Raw genomic sequence first — 26,553 nt, forward strand, 5'->3', positions numbered from 1 at the left:
CATCCATCCATCCATCCACCCATCCATCCATCCACCCATCCATCCATCCATCCATCCATCCATCCCTGCCTCCTCTCCTGTCCCGGGTCCTGCACACCCTGCTTTGCCAGGAGGGGTCAGCAGCAGCGCAGGAGGGCGACTCACCGAACCGGGCTGGCTCCTTGGCAGAGGCTCCAGAGAAAAGCTGGAACAAAAGACTTCACGGGTGGTGTTTATCCCGAATGAACACACGTAGCCTTAACACTGAACAGACCTGGGGCGGCCCCTGTAAACAACCTGGGCGAGGAAGGTGAGGAATCAAAGCGAGTGGCCGTTCTCGTCTGTACAGAACACTGGAGCACAAGGAGCACAAGTGCACATGGTCAGGCATTCACATCTGCCTATCTATACACAAATATACAGCTCCGTTGATAAATTAATACATTTTTTTTCCAGAGATATGAAAAGGTTTATTTTTCTCATTTATACAGTGAATGTTTTGAGAGATATAAGGCAACTCCCTTGTCAACATTTCACCTCAGCACTTAAGAAATGCTAAACAGTCAAGTTTACAGTAAAACAGCAGATTAGATGCACATTAAATAGTTTTAGTGAGAATCAATGTTAATACAGCGTGTCTGAGATTAGAACTTGTCAGATGTTATGCAGCTCTATGTTGGCTGGGGTATTTGGCATAATTGAGTGCAAACTTGTCAGCTTCTTTTTTATCTTACAGCAGCCCATTGCATAGCAGGGAAACATGGCTTGCTTGCAACAGGATTTTATTTTCTGCTAACAGTGCAGGCAGTTTTCTATTTCTTTTTTACATTAGCCAAAAGAAATAAAATAAACTCTAAAGCTGCTTAGAAGTAAAATACATAAGCTTAGCTTCTCAAAGCTTTTGCTGAGTATCTTCCAGGGACCGACTCTTCTGTAACTGCTCTTTAGACAGGTTTGTTTGGATTTTTTTTTTAATTTACTTTCTGAAGACTTTTTCAAAATTTGCAAAATATGACTGAATCAGCACATGTAAAGGAAATAAAACTCTCAGGTAATGAGGCCAAATACTGTGGCAGACACAGGAAGTACCTGCTTGCTTTTTCCATTTCCTAGCCAGGTCAGATAAACATTTCTGTGTGCGCATAATTTATTTCTTTCTTCCCCACACATGTAGGAAGCTGTGGGGGTGACCTCAGGGATCCACCAGATGGGCAGCTGGGATATGGATGCACCCCCAGCAGAGAAATGGTTTCAAAGGCCACTTCAGAGTTATCTCCAAGCCTGGCACACTCCAGCAGGCTGTTGGCACCCTGGGCTGCTGCACCTGCGCCAGATGAACAGTGACCACCATTGAGCCCCCGTGCTGATCCATTGGTGATGGCACATCCTACATAATGCTAAATGCTTTTCTAGTCTATGTGACAGGTCCAAGAGCAAACACAAAGGGTCACGTAATTAATTAACTTATGTGTGAATCTCACATGCTCAACACTTACAAGAGACACCAACTTGAAGCACAAATACACAAACCCTACCGTGTCTTCCTCTTCTTTTATATTTCTCATTTATATATGGATACAAATACACCACTCCATCTGGTTCTTGTGTTTCTAACCAAACTCCATGCTACAGGAGAAACTCCAGGCTCCAAAAAGCAGCTCAGACCCAGCACCCTCCTCTGCTCATGCAAGCAGAACAGCAGCCCCTCAGCAGGAGAGCAGAGTGCTGGGACTGGCATTCATGCAGCAGGGAATAACGGCGTGTTTTTCCCTGGAAATACATCACTAAAGCAATTCTAACTTCTGTTGCTGCAGCTTGCTCAAGCCTGGCTTGCTCACACTTTAAAACTTGCAGTAGAACATTGGCCACAAATGGTGGGATTTAGTTCTTCTACCCATCATTTTCCACAAAATACTCTCCTGGCTCAGGCTGATCAAAATTAGAACTCCCTCCCCCTTCATTACATCATTGAAACCATTTCTTTTCTCTTGCACATCTCTTCCTCATCCTCTGTGAGTTTCTGTCTCTGTGGGTTTAGCACAATGATTTTCTCAGAACATGTGATCTACTTGCAGAAAGAGAAACGTAGTTGCACTCAGCTTTCGCTAACAAATCTTGGACATTTTGTACAGTCGAAGTACTTTGACATTTGTTACATCATTCACAGTCTTGAGGAGGAAGGGAGGAAAGAGAATTCCATGGGTTCTGCAAATCCACTTCATCAATGATAAAGCCATAAATAAATACACTGTCAATGTAGCATCATGAGTAACTGATTATTGTTGTTTCCGCTGGGCATTCACAGAGCAAGAGCTATGCAGACACAAATGAAACTGTAAATGTACAGTGTAGGTGGGTGCACACTCTGCAAACCAAACCAGGACCCCTCACCTGCAGGTGCCTGCCAGACTGTCCAACCCACGTCAGGGACAAACAGCAGCAGCGTGTCACAGAGGGATGCGGAGAGAGGAGGGAGAAAGGCCATGTCTGCAGTGCTGTACGTCAAAGCACATCCATCCCACTGCTGTTTCCTATGTTTTGAACGAGTAGCTCTTTAAGGCAGAAGAGAGACATTCTGTGGATCTTGGTGCTATTGGCTCATTGCACTCACATTGTTTCAGTGGCAGAGGACGAGGTACTTTTCTTCCTGAAGCGAGGTCTAAGGGTCCTAGGCGGTGCCTGCAGAAAAGCAAGACAAAACTTCAGTGGCCTTTTTTTCCTTACAACTCACCCATCTTTGTGGGACCTCTGTGACAAGGGTCCCATTCCAGGCATGAAGTAATGGAGAAGCAGATTTTGGCCCTAAAGATCATTAATTAATGACCAATTGAAAACTAATCTCTTAAAGAAACCTGTTGTATACCCAGGTTACACTAACACCTTCCCCTCTGGCGCTTGCTTAGAGGTGTGGCTAAAGATTGCTAATAACACAACAGTTGAAAGAGACAGGACAAACTGCTGCCATTTACAGCAGCTCATGGATCAAGACATCAAACTGGTGGCAGGGAGCCAGCTCTGGTGTCTCCCAGCCCATCCTGCACTGTCCAACCCATCCACAGCTCCTCAGAGGGTACAGCTCATGGCATTACAAAGCTGAAGGGGTCCACAAGGTAAAACACACCGGGTCTGTAATTCTCATGAGGTAAAATTCTTAAAAATCAGCCTCTTGCTTGGAAAAGAGGCCAGACACAATCTGTTGAAATTATTTTAGAAACCAGCTACTGGAATTCTGCCTTGTAGTCAGCTGACGCAGAGCTTTTACAAGGAGCCCTCGATGCCCAGGAGGAGGCAGACCAACTCCATGAATTTGATTTCCTGTGGCTAACCCTGTTCTCCAGACTCAGACAGACAGCAGTTAGGCTAGCAAACAAATGAAAGAAATAGCCCTAATCTGCAGTGCCTACTTCTCTCAGAAGAGTTCTGGTGTGGCTTTGTGCCTTGTGCACTTCACAGCAAGAATCGGTTATCAGACATTGGATTCTCAGTGTGGAGCCCTGTCACAGCATCAAGTAACAAGGTGTGGTAGGCTCTTCTATTCCATTTACCTAAATACCCAAAGCCTTGTTTTCTTTAACAGCATCAACCTATTTACCTGTAAGGGCCTGACAGGACCAAAGAGAGGGCTTTGTCATTTCTGTTTCATAGGACTTTCAAACACAAGACCGTGCCACGTTTCTGCATTCCTGTGATGCAGCAAGGTGTAAATATTCATATAGACCAGGGACTGCAGCATGGTGAGGTTTTGTTTAGACTCCACCTAAATTTCCATTTTTTCTAGCTTGACCGTAAACCAAAGTAGTTTCTCAATAAGATGGGACTAATCCAACACTTCACCCCATCTTCCAAGCCTGAAATCTTACTCCAGGTCCCCACAGTGAATCCCCAACAGCACAACAGGTCTGGATGGGATGGCTGTGCCCACAAAGGCACAGCTGGAGCAGAGCTGAGGGGCAAAGCTGCTATGCACGGCAGTAATGGATCCCACACCACGCCTGACTCCAGAGCTGCTGGCTTGGAGTAGCTATCTGTAAACCAGGAGCCCAGGGACACAGCTGGACCACTAGAGCAGTACCTCCTGCAGCCTGCGAGAGGGCTGCTCTTTGGGAAGCCATGTGGCTCTTAAAGCAAAGCTGTCATTAACTGCACAGCAAAGACTCTTAAATGGGGAATGAGCAGCCCTTTGGGAGGCCACTGGACAGCTCTGGGAGTAGCCTGAGGGGCTGCACCTTTCCACAGCTAGAACAGAGCAGCCCAGACTTTGGTGAAAGCCCCCACAGGTAGGACAACCCAGCAGAAGGGATTGCACCTGCTGACCAAACCACACTGCTCTGCTCCCTCACCCTGAGCCAAGGGAAGGAGGGAACAAACCAGCTTTCCACAGGTGGAGATCTCAGCTGCTGGCTGTGGCACCATCCACCCTACCCAGACCTGCAAGGAGTCTTTGCCTACGGCATCTCCTACAGAGGTTTTATTTCCTCAATAACAAAATGTTGCTAAATTCGCTTTTGGCAAACAACAGAGTGAGATCTGCATTTCCTTTAGTTCTTTTGTTTACATGAAGCAACTTAAAGTGTATTTAGTGAGTTTAGACCAAAGAAAGGTGTTTGTTCAGTTGAAGATTCCAGTTGAAAGTTCAAGGAATGCCATAGAAGGAGCAGCCTTGACAATACGGAAGTACCTCAAGGGGTTGATCCTTCTTTTTGGGCCTTTTGTTCATGGATGCACAATCATTGTCTTCATCATCTGAGAACACTGAGCCTTTTGTTTCACAGTTTGTCTCAGGTGGCTTCTCATACCTATTGTCCACGCTTATTTCACCTATTTAACAAAGCCATTTACAGCCTAAACGTGAAGACACAGGATGAGGAAATCAGTGATGGTTTGATTCACACAAATCAGTCACCTCACTGCAAAGCCATGCATCTTCCAGGGGTTAATAGAGGGGTCACACACATCACACTCTAATAATAGCAGCTGTGGGGTTAGAAATCAAAAGGCTCCTCTTTACAAAGCCATTATTAAGATTACTTTGATTATTTTACACAGAATTGAGACTAAATTCACAGCCTCTGATGTTTGGGAGGTTGACACTAGAAAGAGATTTCTTTGTTTGTTTGTTTGCTCAGGGATAAATAAAATAACTGATTTCTTTAGTTGCTGGTTCCATCCATAAGTCCTGCATCTACTGCATCCTCTAGAAGGCTCCAAATGGGTGTTGAAGCCCTCTGGTGAGCACAGAGAGACCTGCCTGGGATGCAGAAATCGGAAACACAGCAGCACTGACAGACTTGAAGCTGAGAGTGGTCAAGGCAAGCACTCAGACAGATCCACTGAAGTTCACAAAAAGCTTCACCAGGCATTGAATGGACCCTCAGCAAGTGGGTGTGTTGCTGGAAGACCAATGCAGGGCAAAGTCTCTCTTCTGTCATTCTGGAGTAAATGTGGTGGAGCATTAGCTCTGCTGATGGATCTGAAGGCAGTTTATTGCCCCATAACTACAGACCACAAATACTTTCTTGGTGGTTCTTATCCTTGTAACTTATAGCACAATCTTTTTGGGACTGGTCACGTTACACAACACAATCCATTTGCTGCCTAAATACAGACAGTAAATGAGACAGTGTTTTTAATGACCAGTCCAAAGCAAGGGGTACAGAAGAGAAAGCTCAACATAACCAAGCTTCCTGCATGTCCACAGTTTCTTACCAGCAGGGCTGGAGGCTTCTCTGTTTAACTGAGAAGGCTTTTTTGATGTCGAACACGTCAGGAGTGGAAGTATTTGCTGTTGAGGTGCCATGAATGACAATTACTGGGTCTATGCTTTAATGGTTGCATAAACGTACATAGAAATAATGCTCTGTGCTTCTTGTCCCAGCCTGACTCTAGGAGTCTGCTGGACCAAAGACTAAACCCTAAAGACTGAAACCAAAGAGGATTCTTAAACATTTAATACTTACTAATCCATTTTAATTCTTAAAGCCCAAAAGAACCAAATTCTTCGACAGCTCTTTCAGCTGGGTAACAGACAGAGGGGAAATTATTTGGCTACAGAGACCGGAGTCATGAGTAGGTCATTGGGGCTCTCACCAGTGCCAAATTAAAGTCAGCAGCTAATCGCTCTCAGCCCACAGGATGCAGCTGCTGCTCAAGACAGCAGCCTGTGCACACCATCCTCTGCCCACTGACCCCGTGTTTATACCCCCTTATCACCATTCACATGGGCAGGCTGGAAGACACCACTGCAGGTTTTCAGGAAGAGCTGGAAGTTGACTTTTCCCCCAGCTGTACTAAAGGTGTTGATGGTCACATTGCAGAGAGGTCTGGGACAATGCTGAAATGTTTTTCTTCTGTGTAGGACTGTAGTGTGATAACTGCACTGTGGGGAGAATTAAATGTTCTCTAGATCACATGGCAGAACAGTACAGGAATGTTTTGGTTTGCTATTTTATCCCTCTACTTGGGAAGTGAGCTACCCAGGAGCAACCTAGCTTAGACCCTCTTGGATGTGGAAGCTGTTCTTTGCTGCCTCCCTAAGCCAAATCAAAATTTAGTCAAGTTTAGTAGCAGTGGGTCAGGACTTCTTTCAACAGCCTCACTGAGGTTTGCACAGTGGCCCAACAACACATCTCCAGCCATGTGCTACTGTGAGCAGACAGGGGCTTTCCCCATGGAAAAAGGACTTTGAATGGGACAGGATGGAGGGGTGTTGGAGAACCAGAGTTAGGGTGTTCAGTGACCAGAGTGAGGAGACACTGGCTGCTGAGGCTGCTGAGAGCAGACAGGATCATGCAAATGTGCCCTGCTCCCTTTCTCCTACAACCAGCTGCTCCACTGGAAAAGGAGACACAAGAACTGTCAGCCTGGTAATGCTTCTGTGAATCCCATGGTTTTGCAGCATACTTGGCTTTCTTCATTACTATTCTCTCTCTTAAATTGGATACTGGGCAAAAAAGATACCGAGGGAGCTCTGCCAGTCATGTCCACAGCACAGTCTCCTGCGGGCTCTTCTGTTCTCCCCATCAGTCCAAGCATCACATCCATGTCCTGAAGCTGCTTCCATGAAGATCAAGAGGAGAGCTCAGCCTTCAAACTGGTGCATACTGCTTTGATCCCTGCAGCTGAGAGGTCTGTAAAGTCCACTGGAAGTTGGGCTGACACCCTCTTCTTCCCTGCTCCACCTCACTGTCAGTGGGACACTGAAAACCAGCCAAATGGGAACCAGTTTTGCTTCAGCCTCACTGAACTGGAAAAGGGAAGAAGATGTGCTATCCCAGGCCTTTGCACTACTTTTCTGGCCATTGAAGAAACAGATCTTGAATACACAGGGCACTTTCCTTACAACCTGGAACAAGAAGGGAGGATTCCCTGCCCATCCTGCCTTGGGAAGGACACCTGTATTGTGAGCAACTCAACCTCATATTGATCTGCCAGACTTCAGGGTGCCAGACTTTGTCCCACATTTGTGGAAGCATTATGCTGTTGTGGGATGGGAGAGAACTCATCTCCGAGGGTGGCTGCTGTGTGAGCACCAGCTCTGATGTTGTTTGTTATTTTTTGTGAATATGGTGATGACATGATAAAAAATTGATTTTCTGGCACCAAGAGAGTGAGTAAAAATGTAAAGCAAGGGGTTAACCAGAAGAACAAACACACATGTGAGGAACTGGTGAGAAAGGAGATGGAGGTTTGAAGTGAATGTAAGGGTTCTGGGACACCAAGGCTATTGGAGAAGGTAAAGACTGAGGAGCAAAACATGTTGTCAGGGCTGGAGTATGCATTTTGAGGACAGCACTTGGCCCTGGGTGACCTCCAGTGTGTTTCTAAGAGCCATCTTTAGGATCTGAGGCTGTGGGGCCTCAGGTCACTATCAGATGTCCCCAAAGTGGCAGAGTCAGCAGTGTGTGCTGCTCCAGGGAAGCAGCCAACAATGCCAGGGACTGTCACAGCCAGGAGGTGGCTGTGTAAAAATATGGATCATACACCAGATCTTTGCCCTGACTCTGTGTGGAAGACTCTCACTCCCCATCCCAGGGCAGGCTGTGTTTCAGGTGTCTCCACCTGTAACATTTATGGCTCCACATCTTTGTGTGGAGGGGCTGAATTGCTGTAGAAGTGGGAAATAGGCTGGTGTTCCAGGACTAAAGCTGCTGCTGCCTCTTGCAAACACCCTTTCAGTGCACAGACCAGACTACACTCCTCTCTCCACTAAAGCAAGACAGAATCTGACTGTAAACAGTCTAAGGAAATAGACCCTTTAATTCCAGTTCCTATCATACTATCATAATTCCTCCCAGGGAACTCTTACAGCCAACACGTTGTGTGGGAAGCCCTGAAAATGGGCACATTTCTAGTTAAAGTAGACATCTGAGTGCTCTGCAGAGTTGGGACCTGAGCTGTTAATGCACCACAGGGAACAACCCAGCATGGACCAGGAAATGTAGGGCCAGATCATTGTAATCTTTGATCTCTGTGATTCAACAAGGCTAAGAAATCTCACTTGCAAAACTTTTTCTACACCAATATGTGGGATTCAGTAGTGTGCTGTTTTTTTCAGCAATCACTTTGGTTCAGACTCTGGTCCATGCTGCTGTGTAAATCTGTAGTAAATTCCTGTGGATTTTCATGAGTACAACAGAAGTCAGGACCTGGCCCACTCTAAGTAAAAGCGAGCAAATGACTTTGATATTGATCCTCTGAAAAATCTGGACACTTAAATACAGGTACAGTGGGAATCAGGCAACTTTGAGAGAAATTGGACCTCCCCTTATTTTGCTGGGCACAATACTTCTTCCTCCCATCACTTTAATTCCTCAGGAGCAATGGGGAAAACCACATTCACAGACTACTCAAACCAAGAGCGAGGTATTGTATTATTGTAATGGAAGGTAAAGTCACTCCAAAGTTAAGCCTTTCCAGGGGATCATTCATATAAAGAGGTTTGCACACCATTTAATAAGAACAGGAGAACAGATATTTATTATACGATGGCCATCAGCTTCTTTCCCCTGCAACAAAGATAAATTCACCATCATTTCCAAAAGACATTGACCCAAGTCCTGTACTTCCCCAGCAGTTTTCATTGCCAAACCAAGGAGTTAGGAGCAGCCAACTACACCAGCACACACTGCCCAGGAGCCACCAAACAGAGGCAGACATCCTTTCCAAAGTTGGAGTCAAATGCAACCAAAGCAAACAAGCCTAATCACGTTAACAAAGTCATCCATTAATGAAAACACATCCCACAAATGAGTGAGTTGTTAAGTGCTAGTCTATTCCAAACACCTCAGAGGAAAATTCATGCAATCTGTAACACTTACATCAGAGTCCCATAATATTTACATAGAGAAAAAGAAAGAATAAACTGTTAGGAGAAAACATTTGGGTGCAGAGGGGGAAGGAACATTGTCTCAGAACACAGAAATATTCATCTTTGCTTTTATCATATCTGTCGTTCAGCTGGAGTTTATTAAACAACAATTAATGTTTTAACTTTCTACTGGTAAAATGCAAATGTACTTAAAAACTACTGATTTTCTGTGAAATTTTTTTCTTCCCTGAAATTACCAAAATAAATATGAAACTATTTTTAAATCTCAAAAAGAGAAAATCACAAATTGCCATTCAGAAGTACCAGTGCAAAGTGATGCAAACCAGCCCTGTAAAAATTTGCTTCAGTATTTAGTAAAGGGAAATTTTAAGGAACCAAATGCCTAGAGCAACAGAAAATTGTTTGTTCTTTAAGTTCAATAAGGTGAAAAAAAATCCCCTGAATGAGAGCTGGAAGCAAAACTGGCTAAGAACCAAAATAAAACCACCTACACCATTTAACTGAATTAGTTCAGAGCTGTACAATCAGCCCCCTTGACACAAAGTCAATTAGTGTTTTTAAAGCACTTTCCACTGTAATAACTCATGTGCAGTTCATAGCACACCACAAAGAAGGGGTTGGATTCAGCTAATAGACCAATAAGGTGATTTGTTTAAAACACAGTTAAGTGGATGTCCCATCGCGGTCCTTGGTGAGCTGCACTGCTGGTCATGTGTGATCTGTCACCTTGTGGAGCACAACCCTGCAGTGCACACCCAAAACAGACCCATTCATCACTAATGTCCCTGCACATTTCTTACACTGCCTAAGGCTTCTGATCAGCATTTTAGTATTAAATGCCACCTCAGGTACTTGCAGTCCCAACAGTTCTCCTGATACACAGCTGATTCTTCAATTCATGATAGATATATTTATTCTCCACAAGAATTAAAATGGGTTTTCCCTCTCAGCCATGCCCCAGGTCTTTGGAACAGCACCTAAAAGACGTTAGTTGAGAGAACACCACCAAACATAATATTTGTTACTTCTTGAATGCTGGTCCCAAGCAGATTGTTTAATATTGGGCAGCATTTTAAGCATTTGCCAGGCACTGCCAAAAGACAAACAGACATCCCTGGAAATTTTCACTTTGTCGTCTCTGAAGAGGAGAAAGAGCTCTTACATAATTGTACTGTTGTTCCTGAATGCTGCAGCCTGACTTTCCACAGAACACAAAGAAGATAAATCAGAAACTTGGGTAAAGACGTGGAAGGAGTTCCACCAGCAAAGGCCTGGCCCTGAACAAGAGCAAGAGGAGCTGGCATAGGAGATATCAAAGAGATGTGCTGGAGTACATCTGTCAAAGAGGCTTGCACTTTAGTGAAGCTGCCCAGAGCAGAGGAGGATGAATGTCCTGAATTGCATCAACGCTTTGTCATGTACAGAACATGAGGCCAGCGGGAGCGATCCAGCTGGGCAGGAAAGGGCTCTCCTGAAGCCAACAGCTTCAGCACAAAGCCCACCACTGCTGACAGAGACAGACGTGTTCCAGAACAGAGGAGTCCATCAGCACCCAGCCCACCACCACTGCTGACAGGGACAGCTCCAGCCCAGGGGGCTCAGGCTGTGCTCAGCCTGGCCTTCAGGCTCTGTAGAAATGCACACTCCATGGCACCTGCAGGCCTCATCCTCATGACACTTTCTCTCAGGATATCATCTAGGGAGCAGAATGCTCAGACTTTTGCTCCACCAGCCTGTGCTCTCCTTAGAGCTGTGGAGTTTTCTGTGAGTCAGACAGTGAGTTTTACAATTGAGTTTTACCTGCAAGAGCATTAAGGCAACTACTCCTGCCAAAAAGGCTGCATCAAGGCTGTGCTTTACAGCCTTGACTTTAATATTCCTGCTTGAGGTAAGGCTTGACTATCTGCCCATTTAGATTATAAACTCTTTGGAAATGAGAACTGTTAATGATGGGACTCTGAAATTGGCTACACGAAAGTTTGCATCAAGGAAAGATGAGTGCCAATAGCTCAAGGCAACTTAGTCCTAGCTAAACAAAATTAGATTCTTTCTTCCCCCAGGTTTTTGTGGCACTGAAAAATGTTCACGTGATGTAGTCAGCTCTCCAAGCTACCAAAGATGCACTTACAAAGGAGCATTTTAATGGCAGGCCACTGTCTGAGAGTGCATTAGTGCATCTATTGCCTTGGAGACAGAGAAAGGGCAGCCTGTGGAGAATGAACCCTCTATGACAGAGCCTCGGCACATCCCTATTGACATGGTTTAAGGGACTGGATTATGTTGGAGAGGGGCCGGGAGTAGTTAAACAAGCCAATGTGAAAGACAGGGCATGCAATTTCAATCTGATCAAAATTACTTTGGGTCCAATTCATAAACATATTGGACTGATTGCTGCTTTAGCATCATTAAATGACTTTCCTAAGATTAACTCATGACTGTTAAGTGCATAAGGATTCAGTGATTCTTTTTATAAATAACACTTTGAAGTCAAATCCATAAAATTGGTTTAGGCTAAAATTAGAAGGGTTCTAATAAAATGCCCTGTGAATACAAATACTTCATGGTTGTTTCAACAGATATCACCTTAAACACGCTTCATTGTCCTGCACAGTGGCACACTCACCCAGAAAAGGGAGGGTAACAAATCAAATGTGAGGGTGGGTTTGCCACCCATGCAGGGTGCAAGGAGGCTGCATCAGGCTGGAGCCATCAGCCTCCAAGCAGCAACAGTGCACAGGGCTCTGGCACCAGGTGCAGGGCTGTGGGAAGGCACAGGTGGCTGCAGCACGGTGGCTGCAGCAGGGTAGCAGCACTGTGATCCTTTAGTCCCTCTGCTTCTGTCTCCAGGTTGATTAGTGTGCAAAATAAACAAAAAGCACATGAGACGGGAAGAAAACGAGTTACTAAGATCTTTTGCCTCCACGAATATGAGATGCTGCCAGTCTGTATTTCTTTCTTCTCCCCAGACAAGCTGCTTGGCAGTCCCATCCTCTGGCATGCCCAAATTGGAGTTCTCCCACTCCTTTCATCTGCCACTGGGAAAAAATGCAGAAGTGACATGTCTGGGCTCTTAGCAACCGAGCTAACTGGCACAGCACTGAAAAGACCACCAGCAGCTAAACCATTCACTGCACTCCAACGTTTGTAAACACAATAAATGCTGGGGACAGTGGGGACATTTTTCAAAAATGGTTCTGCCAGAGACTGAAGCAGGGAGAGTCTGTTCAAACCTATTTTTTCATACCAGGGTCTGCTACTGGGCTTTGCTACATACCCTGCTCATCCCAAACACAAATGTCCTCTCCACTAATGGAGAAACATGCCAGTCCTTAGGGAACAGTGCAGAACAGGACTGGGACTGAGGAGGGTTTGCTTTTGCTGCATTCTCAGTGGATTTACACCAGCACTGGGGACACGGGGCAGAGGAGTTGCACTGCACAGCAAGGACATGGCACATCCTCTAGAAGAGAAAGGAATGAAGTTCTCCAGAGAAACAGTCTGTTACCCATCCTTGGGTAACACAGGTCAGTACGGTGAGAAGCACTGCAATTCTTGCCACCAGCTCACACACACGGCTCCCAAACCTGCTTGCAGCCTGGCCTTCCCCTGCTTTGTTCCCCTGGTGTTAGGAAACCCAGTGAGCAAGAGCATCAGGAGCAAGCCAGGCTGGGGAATGCAGCCATGCCCAAAAGGGATGCATGGATACCAGGACACAGGAAATCCAGCACTCACCTCTGAGGAGTCGGCATACCGAGCAACATGTGCACACTGAAAGAGGAGCTGAGCGTTAGGAACTCATCAGGTGAAGCCACTCACTCTTAGAAAACACTTGGAACCATTTTGAAGTGGACTTCAAGGCCCTCGTGCACAGGGAGATGAGTGTCTGCACTGACCAGCGTGGAGCACACACTCAGGAATGTGCCTCATCCCAGGCTGTGTCCATATGGGTGTTAAGGATGGGGTTAGGTACAGCTCCCTGGCTCTGTTCTCAAACCACTGAACAGAAGTAACTCCTGACTGGAGGGACCTGGGAGCGTGGATAAGCAATGGGAGTGTGGATAAGCAATGGGTAACACAGTGCAAAAGGCTGTATGATAACAAACACAGGGTACAATACTGGGACTTGTAATTCTATGTGCCTGAATTCTTTTCAGTAGATTTAGACTTCTTGTAGAAGTCATCTAGCTGCTGCAACCACTCACACAGCTTCTAAAGAAAATTATCCACAGATCCCCGATCTTCCTAAACCAGGAGGGTCCTACAGGAATTAATATCCTGATGGAACTGCCATAAGAATGAAAGCAACGAAGGGAATTGCATTGCACCCTTCAGTGCAAATGCAGGTGATTCATAGCTGTTCACGAAAGTGTGAAGCTTACAGCTTCATCTTGAGCACAGTTTGTGTTCCAGGAAACAGCCTAAATTTCCAGTTTGAGCCTTTCAATTTAATGCTCACAGTGGTATCAATGACTTCACATTAAAAAAAAGTTTTCGAAGAATAAAAGGTTTGAGCTCTGTGTGTTTTTAGTTATGATTATTCTGCACTAGAGACACTGGAAGTTCTTCCATAGTTTCACAGTCATTTTAAAGCAGCACAAACCAGTGCTGCTGTTGAAAGCAGATGTCCCACTGTCCCTTGCACTCTGGCCTCAACCTTCCTTGTCCCATTGCTGATGTCTGTGCTGCTGCTCTCTACTGGCTTGAGGATCTGACCCAGTCCAAGAGCAACCTGGAAGCAAGGAACAGCATTTAACTTGAACCCACTCCTTGACTGGGGTCAGCATGTAAAAATAAGATTTAAATATATCCAAAGGAAAAGACAGCACTGGCCAAAAGCAAGCTGGGTTACACCCTTTCAGTGGGACAGCTGCCTCACATTGGCTGGATGCTGCTGTGAAACCATGGGCTTCCTCAAGAGATCTGCTGTGGGTTCAGCCTCTGATTTTACACAGAAGGAGCTGATCACAGTTTTATGATGGTTTATTCTCTGGGAGTTCAGACTACCTGGGTTGTTCTCACACATCTTTCTGGTTGATGGGGACTGAATACCCAAACACATCCTGACTGCTGATGTTCCCCCACCTTTGTTCTGTACTGCAAAGCTTTTGGTCCTTCAGCAAAAGACCAAAAAGCAGACTTGAGTCTCTCCTGCTCAGAGGAACGAAGAGTATCAGAAAGCACACTGTCCATTTCTGCTTTGAAATCATTCCAGGTGAGAATGATCTCAGCCTGGGGCAAGCTTAAGCAGAAAGAACACTGGGTTTGGGCAATGCAGAGGGTGGCTCCAGTGTTTGTGATCCTCTGGCCCAGGCAGCATCAGCTCTGGACACTGACTGTCCTGTGATGCAACACAAATTAAGGCAATACTGTAAAGTTAAGAAGTGCAAAAGCTCCTCACTGTTAATAAGGACATGTCTTATGTGGATTGTTACTGGACATTTGCCAGAACAACAGGATTGCCTTGAAAAATATTTGGAAATACTGTTCTGGAACTGACAGTTTTCCATAACATTGAGTAGCCACATGACATTTACAGTTCCCAAAGGAAAGAGGCAGTTCTGCCTGTGGAAAAAGCACAGGTTGGAACAGGCATCGAAGCTGAAATGTCAGAGTCTATCATCTGGGTGCCAGGACCATACACTGAAAAACGCTGAACCAAGAGTGAAGTGAAAAATCAAATTAAGAGATGGTGGGCCTGCTGTGTGGAGGAAGGGAATCATGGTGTGTCTTCGGTGCTGACAAAGGAAGCTGTGCACGTTTCCCTGGAGCAGTGGTGATGCCCCATGGGATGTGCTGTTTGTGAGGTTGGCAGCCACCCACAAATCATGGCAAAAGCAGCCTCTGCCTCTTTGTGTCATCTGGGTGTGGCTTTTGACCGGGTGTGAGGAGGAGGACAAGGGTCTTTCTGTGGGAGGAGTGTGAATACACCTAGAGCCCACTATGTGCTGAGCAGTCCCATGCCTGCAGAAGGACCATCCTCACAGCAGGACTGCACAATGGACAGGCACCACTGAAACACAGCAAAGACAGCAAAAGGTAGAGGGGGGGGAAAAAGTAGCAAAAGGTAGAGAAAAAGGAGCCACTCCCCTTGTGTCAAAGGCAGCTCTTGCTTATTCTATTCCTTGGCCTCATAAGGCACTCTTCAGCAGGCAGAAAAAACCTTTGCTGTGTCTGCATGAGGTCATTACCAAGTGCCAAGCTCTTCACACAGTGTCAAGAGGGGATTCAAAGAGTCACAAATCCATCTAACCAGCACCATTCACATTATAAAAATAACAATAGTGGAAATGAAACAGGCTGAGTGTTTGTGTAGCCTGGTCCTGCAGCCAGCTTTTGGCCACAGCTACAGCCCACTGGTGTCAGGAGAGCCTTTTCACGTGCTTCAGTGGGCTTGGAAACATGCCCAAGAGTTGTGAAACCAGAACCTGAACTGCTGCTGGTGCTCACTGGGGGACTGGTGGGGTTTAATACCAACAAAACTGAATTTTAGCAATCTCTTCTGTGCAGAGAAGACAACAGACCTCTCTCTACTGGCTGTGTTTCCATTGCTCAGGGAATGGGACCCAGCTAAAAAACTGTAAGCTCAACCTGAAGAGCCCTCTCTTGTCTTTGCCTCACTGCTGTAAGTCAGAATATGCTTCCATATGCCATTTGTTCAGCAGCAAAGCTGGCTTGAGGAGTTTCCAGTTCCTGGCCTCTGGATCTCATATGTCCCTCAAAGTCTCCCAAAACAGAAATCTTGGAGGCTTCCAATAATGCAGATTAGCAAATTTGCTCGAGTTAAAAATGATCCCTCAAAAATAGTACAAGAAGGTATTTTTAATCTGCATCAAATTCAAGATTTCTTCTTCTGAGTTCACAGCTCTCTACTACTGGATGGCTTGGGTAGCCAGAGCTGGGCTGTTCCATCACCTCATCACCAAGACAGATTATGGGCTAAGAGAATCACAGCATGGCATGGGTTGGAAGGGACCTTAAAGATCATCTTGTTCCAAGCCCCCTGCCATGGACAGGGACAATATCCACTAGACCAGGTTTCTCCAAGCCTCTTCCAACTTGGCTTTGGACACTTCCAGAGATGCTAAGTGTCAGGTGCAACTGAAGCCCCCCTTAACAACATAATGATAATGAAAATAATAACAATAATAATAATAGTAATATAAAATCCAAAGAAACCCTCTTGAGCCTAAAAGAGCAAAGATCAGGGCCTGAGGAAGGGACCACCACAGTGCAAAACCACCACTTCTGGCTGGTATTTGCAGCAGATCCAAGTGGGTTCAGCTCTCAGCATCCTCCATGACAGGTCCCCTGTGATGACAGGGGTTTAGCTGTTATTGGGTAATTCAGTTATCATGCATTTTTATGTTGAGACCTCATAGTTCCAGCTATACCTTAAATCTAACCATATGAGTTTCAGAGCTTTCATCAAAAAGGGATGGTGGTTTTGGTCTGCTTTTCTTTCCCAAGTGCTTCATCTAAAATTCCATAATAGCAGGGGCTGTTACCCCTCAGAAACTGAGCTCTGCTCTCGTCAGTCAAAGAAAACACAACAGGTAAGAACATGGCTCTGTGTTCTTCACTGTAAGCATAACCTTTAACTCCAGCCCTCAGCTAATTCCCTTAATTAGTGTGGTCACAAAGAGATCAAGGAGCAAGCACAATTCTAGCTGGCAGCAGTCAAGGACAATCAACATAAGCCTTCTTTGAATTATATAAAACCTTTGCTTTGGGAATCATTATCCTCCTATTTCAAGGTTTCTCTTAAAGCACCAGGAATAAAACACTTGCAAAAGGAAAGGCTAAGATGCTTCCTTTTTTGTTGGTTCTTTTTTTAATGTTGCTAACATAATTTGTGGATTGGCAGTGGGACTAGGATGGAAGAGAAAAAAGAGAGGGAAACATTTTAAACAGCAAAAAAAAAAAAAAATCAAACCAAAAAGATCTACTTTAAGCCTGCTTTGGGTGACAGATTGCTGATATAAGAGGTGATAGAGCATCAAGAAAATAGAAATACAATGCAGGTTAAGAAGAGTTGGCTATTTAAAATGCGAATACCCTCATGCCAAACACATAGTCTGGGGTATTTTTGCTGACTCCATCTGATGTCACATTGACTATGTCCCACTATCTCTAAAGCAGGGAAAAAAAGAGGAGTTCAATGTTTCTGTGAGGCAGTGGGGACATCTGGCAGGGACATTTATGTCATCTGAGGGCTTTAGGACAGGAGAAAGAGCCGTGTGTCTGCTGTTCTGTAGTGACTGCTCATGCAGATTCTCATATATGCATATATTACATGTATGTGTAGCACACAAATGGGCAGAGACAAATTCTGTCTGTCCCCCGCTTATGTCCAACTAAACAGATATGGAAGGTGGAATGATGGAACTATGTCTGGGCTTATTGTGCCTAGAGCAGTGTCATCTCACCAGAATATGGCCCTCAGGATGTGACACAGTTTGGCTGACACATCACATTCTTACACACACACACACGACAGCTGACTCTGATCAATTCTCCCCTCCAGACATCCTGACTACATTCAAAATGGTGCCCACACAAAACAGCACAAGGGCTGGAGAGACCAGAACTGTACTTTTCACTTAATGGGATTAAAAGTGAGAGCAAAGCTGTGGCTGGAGTCTCTCACACAGCATGACACCACCACCTGCAAGTGGAATTGCCCTCCAGAGGAGTCTGTCCATATTCTCTGCAGGTGGAGAATTAGGGACCTCAGCGAAATCACCAAGTGAGATGGGACAGATAGAGGTCTTGGAACACTTGGCGAATTTGTGCAGTTTTCATTAAAAAAAAAAAAAATTAAACACAAAATGTCAAATTACTTGGATCCAAAAATTTGTGATAAACACTTAGGCTCAGTTTGAAAAGTTTATGAACAATTTTTCAGAGATTCATTCTGAGAGATCCTTGAACAGTATTGATAAAAAGCCAGAACAAAATCAAAAACTTTTGTGTGTTGAGACAGGGGTTTGTGGCCAGGTGAGCTGACTTCGCTGTCTTAAGAGCAAAACTACAAAGACTGCTCTACTCAACATGGAATTAAGATAACTGAATTATGCTTTACTTGTAACATTATTTTGGTCTAAATATGTGAGTTTTTAAAGATTTTTATATTCTGTCTGTGAACAGTTTGTTTTCAGATTGATTATTTCAAGAGAAGTGTACACAACACCTTACATAAAGATGAGAATAAAACCACTGTGCACCAACATTTCAGTTTACCCATAAAGAAAATGTACTCAACAGATAAAGTTAAAAAAAAGAAGCCTGATTCTCAGAATTTGTAAAAGGCTCTTTAGGAAAGATGAGACAAGACATTTCTAATACATTCCAAAACTAAAGCAAATTAGAAGAGGTAGCAACTACACAGGCTTGAAATACAGCGAGTGTTTGCACAGACCTCAACACACACAAGTTGGAACTGCTGAATTTCTGACTTGCCAGCATATGTTCCACAAGCTACGAAGTGCAACACGCCTGCAACTTTCCGTGGCTTCTCATCACAGCACTGGAGTTGAGTGATCTTTGGTGGTGTGTGGGAATCCCAGAAGCCATCTGGAGCCACCTGCTAGGGATAACCCCCCATGTCGCAATTTTTGACATCTAATCTGCAAAGCTATCTCCAATTAAATGTTTTGGATTTGGACCCCAAAAAAATTCTTTAACCAAGCTTGAAATAAATGTTTTAACTCAGGAATGGATCTTACTCACAGCATTATATTTCTTCCCTTTGTTCTTTCAGAATTAGAAAACAAACCATTGCCCTTAAGAAACACAGTTTTCCCAGCATGGCTTGCAGCCCCCAGCCCAACTTTCCAGCTCAGGTTGCAAGGACTGAGTCTGGCTTCCCTGCACACTCAAGTCCCATCCTTGGTACCAGCCAGGAATAGTAACAATCAAATGATGATACTGTTTTTTTCTCCTAAGTGCCAAGAGACTCAGCAGCATGTCTGTGTCCTGGGAATTATGTGCTGCCTGCAGTGTCTGTTTCTCTCTGCTCCTGCCAAGGGCATGACTTCATTGAATGGTGTGATATTCCAGACAACACAACACTGAAAATAACACTGGCACTTACCTGAGCTGCCAGTGCCTTCTGATGCACTTCTGGATGGTTTTGGCTGGCTCTGTTTGCTACTTGTTCGTACAGTGACTGAAGGGGGAACAGTGCTGCTGCTGTCTCCACGAATCGTCGAGAGATCCTGCATGCTAAAGCTCCGTAGTCTCTCAGACAGGGCTCCCTGTCCCTAGTTAAACAAGCAAGTAAACAACACAAAGTTAGATCCAACATTTTGGGATTCTTTTCTCTCTTGCTCATTGAAGTCCATCAGGACAATAGGAAGAGAAAAAAATTGCCTGGTCCAGTAACCTAGAGATGGCAAAAATGAGTTGCTAAAAGCATCATTCCCTCTCTTGGATCTTCGTTTTGGAGTGGATCTATGGCAAACAGCTCTGGTTCTTCACTGCAGTGACTTGAGCTCAGAGCAGCTTGGCCATGTGCAAAGGAGCAGGATGTTGTTGTATCTTTCTAGTAGGTACTTTTCTTCACTAGGAATGAGTCAAACAGATGCTTGGCTTCAGAATCACAATTAAATGGCCTGCATCAAAATAACTCCCTTTTAAAGTTAATCATCTATTATGATATTCACTCAGCCATTCTCAGCAATACACAACATTTCCAGAGCACAGAAAATTTGAAATTTTAAAGTAATAAAAAGATATTGTTAAATTCCAAGAAATATAACAATGCTTTTTGCATGCAGCTTACGGAAGAAATAAAATAATGCAATATTTTTCTTTCTTTTTACACTAATTCTCAATCTGACAACAAAGATATTCCTTGGTGAAAGGAATGTAACTGTTCTTTGTAAAGGATGGGTTGATTAAATGACACTTTCCATTAAAACTGCATCCCATCAAAAGGTTGACTCTGTAACCCTCATGCCACAGCACAGCCACAAAGTAGGAACACCAGAAAATTCAATCCATACAGAATGATAGCATTGTTGAAGTCAGAAGAGACCTTTAAGCTAAATTAAATGACATTTGGAATATAAATTGCATAACTGATAAAAATTACATTTACGTTTTAACATCTTGTTGAGGGGGTAGGATCTGAAAGATACTTCATAGCATATAATCTAGAAAAAAATACTGAGGTAAACACATAGAGCCTGATTCTAACATCCTTTCTACAACTGTAAATTAGGAAAAGTTTAATGGATTCTTTGACAGAGATGAGATCAGAAAGATAGCAAATAACAGACAGTAAATACAGTCCTGTTTCACAAAAAGATAAGGCACACTGCAGCAATTCACCGGCCACTTTCATCTAGACTTGTACTTGTCCAAGCAGCACAGCCTGACCGCTGCCATAGGACTTAGGCTGGGGCTGGACCAGAACGTATCACTGCTCCCTTCTGGGCTGCACTTTTGAGTGTCCTGACCCAGTGTGCAGGTCAAGGCCAGTGGAGAGTTCACTCTGGTGCTGGCCTGGCAGAGAGAAAGGACTTACCTTGAATATCTACAACCGAAGGTAGGACTGGACACATTCTTTGCTAAAGCTGTTAGGCAACACTACCTGTCCCCTACATACTGGCATTGATCCATTGGGAAGGCAATGCAATAATTTACTTACTGATTTATCAACACCACTTCAGAAATTCTGCATGCACAGCAAAGGAAAATCAGTGTCTCTACCTCATACAAATTCCTTAGCACCTTACTTTTAGGGTGTGTAAGTAGAGAGGGCATCAGGCACTTATAACTACAATCACTGTGACAGTCTGCACTTCTAACATTCAAGAAAAATGACAGACCAGTAATCTCCCATCTTTTCAGCCTGAAGCTTTTTGTACAAGAAAAATGGGTTCAAACTTCCTTCTCAGCTCCAGATTTAGCTTTCCTGCAGCCTGTTACAGAGAAGCAGCAGACTTACTTTGCTCTTTCCCACTAGCCTATTCAACTTTTTTAAGTATTTTAAATGAATGGAGCTTCTTTGCTTATATACCAAGACATATTATGTTGCTGATTTTATATGAATGGCAGTGGAGTCCTGAGAACTTATGCTTTGCTAAACTCTCACCTCTGCCATTGCATTCTCCAACCTGGCACAAGAGCTGATGCCTGAATTTTGACTACTCCTGCCAGTGGCTGAGACACTCTTGGGGTATGTTCTCACTCCAAGAGGCATCTCCAGTTAATCCTCTTGGGCCAGTGTAAGGTACATCTACTCTGTAAATGCTACTGGGCTGGTAACTGTAGTTGCCTTGCATGGCTGGTCAGCTGGGTGAGATCTCAGCTGCCCAGAGCTCAGTGCAGTTCTGGATGGGTTTTGGAGCTTGCACTGAATTCCTACACAGACACCCTATTCTCAGTGACTGATTCAAAGCCAACACAAGATATCCTACCCTGCAGCCTGATTACAACAGACAGGTCTCCAGTGAAAGCAAGCTGAGAGCAAGCTGACCATTAAATAATATTTTGCTATTGCAGAATGACTGGGCCAGCAAAGCCAGAGGGTTAGCAACTGATGAGCTACTGTAACTTGAGTGCTGTATTCCTCCCTCAGCCCCAGCTCAAGTGTCAGCAGGCTTTTAACCTCCCCCCAGCTGCTCTGCTCAGCCAGCTAACCCAAATTCCATTTCATTCCAGCCAGCAATTTTTGTATGTGGACATGAGTCAGGTTAGAGACGAGATTCATGTCAGACCAATCTGGCAGGGAAGAAGACGTTAACACACTGAAAATGAAGATGATGTGTTAATATTCTTGCACTGCACCTTGTGATATAGAGGCATAGAATGATCAAAGAGAGAGCTTTGAAACAAGGGCCTGATATGTTCCTGTCATCTGTGGGTCTGTTACATCAGCGTGTAATGCAGAGCCTTGAGTACAGACTGAACCAGCTGAGCTAAACAATTTTGACTTTCTCCAGGAAAAAAGAATTAAAATTGCCTTTTCTTAATCTTTGCTTTAGTTTAACCTGAGTTTCTAACAGCAAAAATAAAGATTGTTTATAAAACAGGTAATAGCAAAATATTACTCTTACTGTTCCTACCACTCTATGAAACAATTTGTCCAAATATCAGAAATGGCAAGAACAGCAAAGGCCTGGGCTAAGTGAAGGCACTGAACACCTGTGGAAACCTGCAGGGTTCCATTCATTTTCTTTCCAATTTCTGTACCTTTGTAGGGATAGACTTGATTTTATTGCTCCTAGAGCAGAGTATAACACTCACAATTTTTTTTCCCAGTTACCACATTTTTACTTGACCCCAAATAGAAACATGACAGAAATTACCACAGAATCAGGATGGTTTTGGAGTAAAATGGAAAATAATGTTTACCAGCCTTTATTTCCCTGCCACATAAGCAGCTGTTGTATATGAAATCACAGACATTTGAAAAGCCAGCATGCTGAGGGTTTGCACTGTTATGTTTTAGAAATAAAGACTTTATCCAGATGTAATGCTTATTATTCCACAAAAAGACTTATCATTTATTAGCAAAAGAAAATAACAAGTTAATAGCTTTATTTCTCAACAGAATAGAGTTAGCACAGCACATGATTCAGGCTGTGTTTCATTAAAACAATCATGTGGAAGATGAAGAGCACCTGTTTGGGGGATTTTTGTTTACTGTTGTGGCCATGGTCATGCAGATGCTCTTCCAACTGCTACAGACATGAGAGATATCCCAGGAATTTCAGCACAGAGAGAGGATCCAGGTCCTGAAGCTATGCCTACGCTACAGGCCAGAGGCATGTTTGCAGCACATCCACACAGATCTGGGCTAGTTTTATCCTAGAGAACATGTCAGCAGTAATATCATGACAGCAGCTGTAGTAACACCATTTCACTGTGTCAACAGCAAAACAGCTCGATGTTATTACACAGACTTCTGAAAATTGTGACTGGGAGGGCTGTGGGACTAAGGATGACACCACCTCTCTCTCTTCCTCACTGAACACCAACAATCATCAGGATGACTGTGCTGGCAGTGTGGGACCTGTGTTCTGGGACTTTAGAGGACACAAGCATGAAGCAGCGCTGGAAAACTGAGCCTTAACTTCCTTGGGCACAAGACTCCCTGCCTAGACTCAACTACTATCTCATCCAGTTTCTCTTAAGATGTGGAGCATCCCTGTGGGCATGGCACTTTTGATTTTACAGACAGTGAATTTGCTAGATGCTGAGATTTTGGTGGCTACAGGTGGGAACCAGTGTCTCTCTGTTCCCCAATCACTATGGTGTATCTGCCCCCAAATTCATCTGATCTTGCCCATAGGTGAAGGTGCAGCACAAACTGAAAACGAAGCTCTTCAGGCTTCCTTTGCCTCTTCTTCCCCCAGGATCTACCAACCTCATAAGTTCTCCTTTTACAGGGAAGAGCCAGGGTTCAGTGCTACTGAATAAAAGACAAATACTAAAAGGACATGGTAATATCACTGCCCAGTCACTGCTATCACTTGGTATCAACCTTATTTAGATTCATGACTGCACCAACAGTGTGAGGGCACTGGCCATCAAAACAAGCTGCAGAAGCTCATTTGTGATTCCAAGTGATGTTAAAGCTCCCATCCATGTGGCATAGTAATTAAACTAAAACTAATTTAAGAATATCTGCCTGATTTGGTCAAAATGACAGCTGTAGTATAGACATTCCTTCCTCACTCACATTCTCTCCTTTTTGCTTTAAAGAGTAGGACAAAACAGTATTAAAACACTGAACTTCCAAAGCCAGCAACCTGTACTCTGCCTTCCTCTTCATGTTGCAGACATCACCATCATCATCTCCAGAAAAAAACATCAACCTCTCTGGGTCCAGAGCACAAATATTGATGCAACCAATACTTGCCTGGAAGGATCAGAAATTCTTTCAAAAAACTGACATCTGCATTGTGACAAGCACTGTAAAAGGTACTCCATCAGCAAGAGCTGGAACTGTCAGTTTATAATCAGTCTCTGCATTCACATTTGAACTAAAACTTCTTAGAGGGAGGTGCATTTAGGAGTCTGGGAAAAACTGGGTTTGCATTCAATGGAATTATTCATTATGAATGCTTAACATATGTAGGTAGCTAAAGCTAAAGTAAATAAAATTAAGCACATATTTTAAAAATCTGAAATTTATGTAACAGTCCCATTAAATATGATCTAAATACAAACAAATAACCGTGTCTAGATTTTATCATTCCTTCAGTCTGAAAATTTGAAAGAATTCTGTACACATTATTTAGGCTTCAAAACACCTCTAATACCTACAAATTCCATTTTGCAGCTGCGGAAACTACAACAGAGCATGACAAATCAGGAACCCAAAACTGCCAAGTCACAGAAGAGAAGCTTTTAACACAATCAGTGTTAATGCAGGATGGCACCTCCTGGCCTTTTGCATCTTAAGATCAGCAGTTAATGAACAAGCAAGGGAACACTAAGTCACACTCAGCACACTTCCAGCACAATACTCAATCTGTTAATGTTACTTAACATATGTAGGTAGCTAAAGTAAATAAAATTAAGCACATAATTTAAAAATCTGAAATTTATGTAACAGTCCCATTGCTTAACATATGTAGGTAGCTAAAGCTAAAGTAAATAAAATTAAGCACATATTTTAAAAATCTGAAATTTATGTAACAGTCCCATTAAATATGATCTAAATACAAACAAATAACCGTGTCTAGATTTTATCATTCCTTCAGTCTGAAAATTTGAAAGAATTCTGTACACATTATTTAGGCTTCAAAACACCTCTAATACCTACAAATTCCATTTTGCAGCTGCGGAAACTACAACAGAGCATGACAAATCAGGAACCCAAAACTGCCAAGTCACAGAAGAGAAGCTTTTAACACAATCAGTGTTAATGCAGGATGGCACCTCCTGGCCTTTTGCATCTTAAGATCAGCAGTTAATGAACAAGCAAGGGAACACTAAGTCACACTCAGCACACTTCCAGCACAATACTCAATCTGTTAATGTTCTCCTCGCTTTTTGCTGTGACTGTGGTTAGTAGTTCTCCTCCACAGATGTCTGCATGCATGCTGCAGCCTCCATCCTGCCAGTGTCCTCTACAAGGTGTAGTGCATGTTCCCAGGACAGCAGTAATGCCTATGGTGTCAGCAGGACTGCCCCAACCACACCGGTCAGAGACCCTGGCTTCAACAGCTCCACTGCAGCCCCAACCATCCTCACAGGGATCACAGCAGAGGGAGAGAGGCTCCCTTCATCCATTAGTGAGAACACGACAGCAAACACAGCAGCTTGGCCAATGAGGCAGTAAGCACCCCAGTTAAATGAATGTTCCATGTAAAAGCTCCCTGCCTGGCTGCTGGAGTCTCTTCAACTGCCAGCAGAGGACTTGGAAGGCAATTTGCTGATGAGATCAAGGACAAGCTTTTAAAGCTCAGCACGCAGGATCTACCCACTGGAAGCAGAGCAGCCGGCATTTGGCCTCTGACCAATCTCAGCTGAAAACAGCTCAAGCTAATCTAACAACTAGTCTAACAACTAGTCTAACGGGGAGCAGACATTAGTTAGAGGTTAGTAAAAACACTCAGCAGATTACCTGCCCTTTTTTCTGGTCCAAATACAAGTGTAAATGGAGTAGCTGAGAGACCTAGCAAGGGAAAAAAGAGAGCCATTGTGGCAACACACATAAAAGCTTTGAGAATAAGATCTATTTGAAGCATAAGTAATTGAGGTGAGACATGAGCATGACACTGGGCACCATGTGCAGGGACTCACGTACACATAAAAAGCAGGGACACCCACCTGTGGACTACACCTCTGAACGTAGGTTCTCCCTTCCTCAGCTTTCCCAGAGAGATGGAGAAACCACCCCATAACCCCAGCTGACAAGGTGTCACCTAACATGTGTTTTTATTTAAAGAGTAAAGCAAATTATAAACACAACGGGCTGCTACTCCACTCCTTGCACTTGATTGATGCTTCCCACTGGAGAAATCCCCAGTGTCAGGCCTAATGGCTAATTCAAGCTCAGGATTACGTGAGGGACACGTGGCAGTCATTTTAGTCCTGGTGACTGACAGTTCTCCTGAGCAGTAGGGTGACAGTGGGGAATTGCTCACAGCAGTGAGCAGGAGTTTGCACACAGAAGCTTCCTTGTGTCTGCCTGCAGGCAGGCCCTGAGCAAAACCATCAGCTTTACGGTTTGAGCACAGGCACGAGTGAAGGAGTAAACTGCTTCTGCCACCACATGAACACAA

General features: G+C 44.1%; 1 protein-coding gene across 4 annotated transcripts in view; it reads right to left on the minus strand.

Moving 5' to 3' along the window:
* Nucleotides 1–313: 313 nt before the first annotated feature.
* Nucleotides 314–26,553, minus strand: part of REEP1 (receptor accessory protein 1) — a 40,607-nt gene continuing 14,367 nt past the window's right edge. The window contains exons 6-10 of one of the 4 annotated variants that reach the window (XM_017727780.1): nucleotides 25,893–25,943; nucleotides 19,401–19,569; nucleotides 13,040–13,075; nucleotides 4,658–4,797; nucleotides 2,009–2,658 (exon numbers count right to left, since the gene is read on the minus strand). In XM_017727780.1, coding sequence (XP_017583269.1) covers nucleotides 2,587–2,658; nucleotides 4,658–4,797; nucleotides 13,040–13,075; nucleotides 19,401–19,569; nucleotides 25,893–25,943 — 468 coding nt within the window. In that variant the 3' untranslated portion in view covers nucleotides 2,009–2,586. Of the gene's footprint in view, nucleotides 2,659–4,414; nucleotides 4,798–8,831; nucleotides 8,985–13,039; nucleotides 13,076–19,400; nucleotides 19,570–25,892; nucleotides 25,944–26,553 lie in introns of those variants that run through there. The other 3 variants (XM_017727778.1, XM_017727779.1, XM_017727777.1) reach the window with 3 other exon arrangements.

The sequence above is a fragment of the Corvus brachyrhynchos genome, unplaced genomic scaffold, assembly GCF_000691975.1.
Source record: "Corvus brachyrhynchos isolate BGI_N302 unplaced genomic scaffold, ASM69197v1 scaffold80, whole genome shotgun sequence".
NCBI classification, from domain to species: Eukaryota; Metazoa; Chordata; class Aves; order Passeriformes; family Corvidae; genus Corvus; species Corvus brachyrhynchos.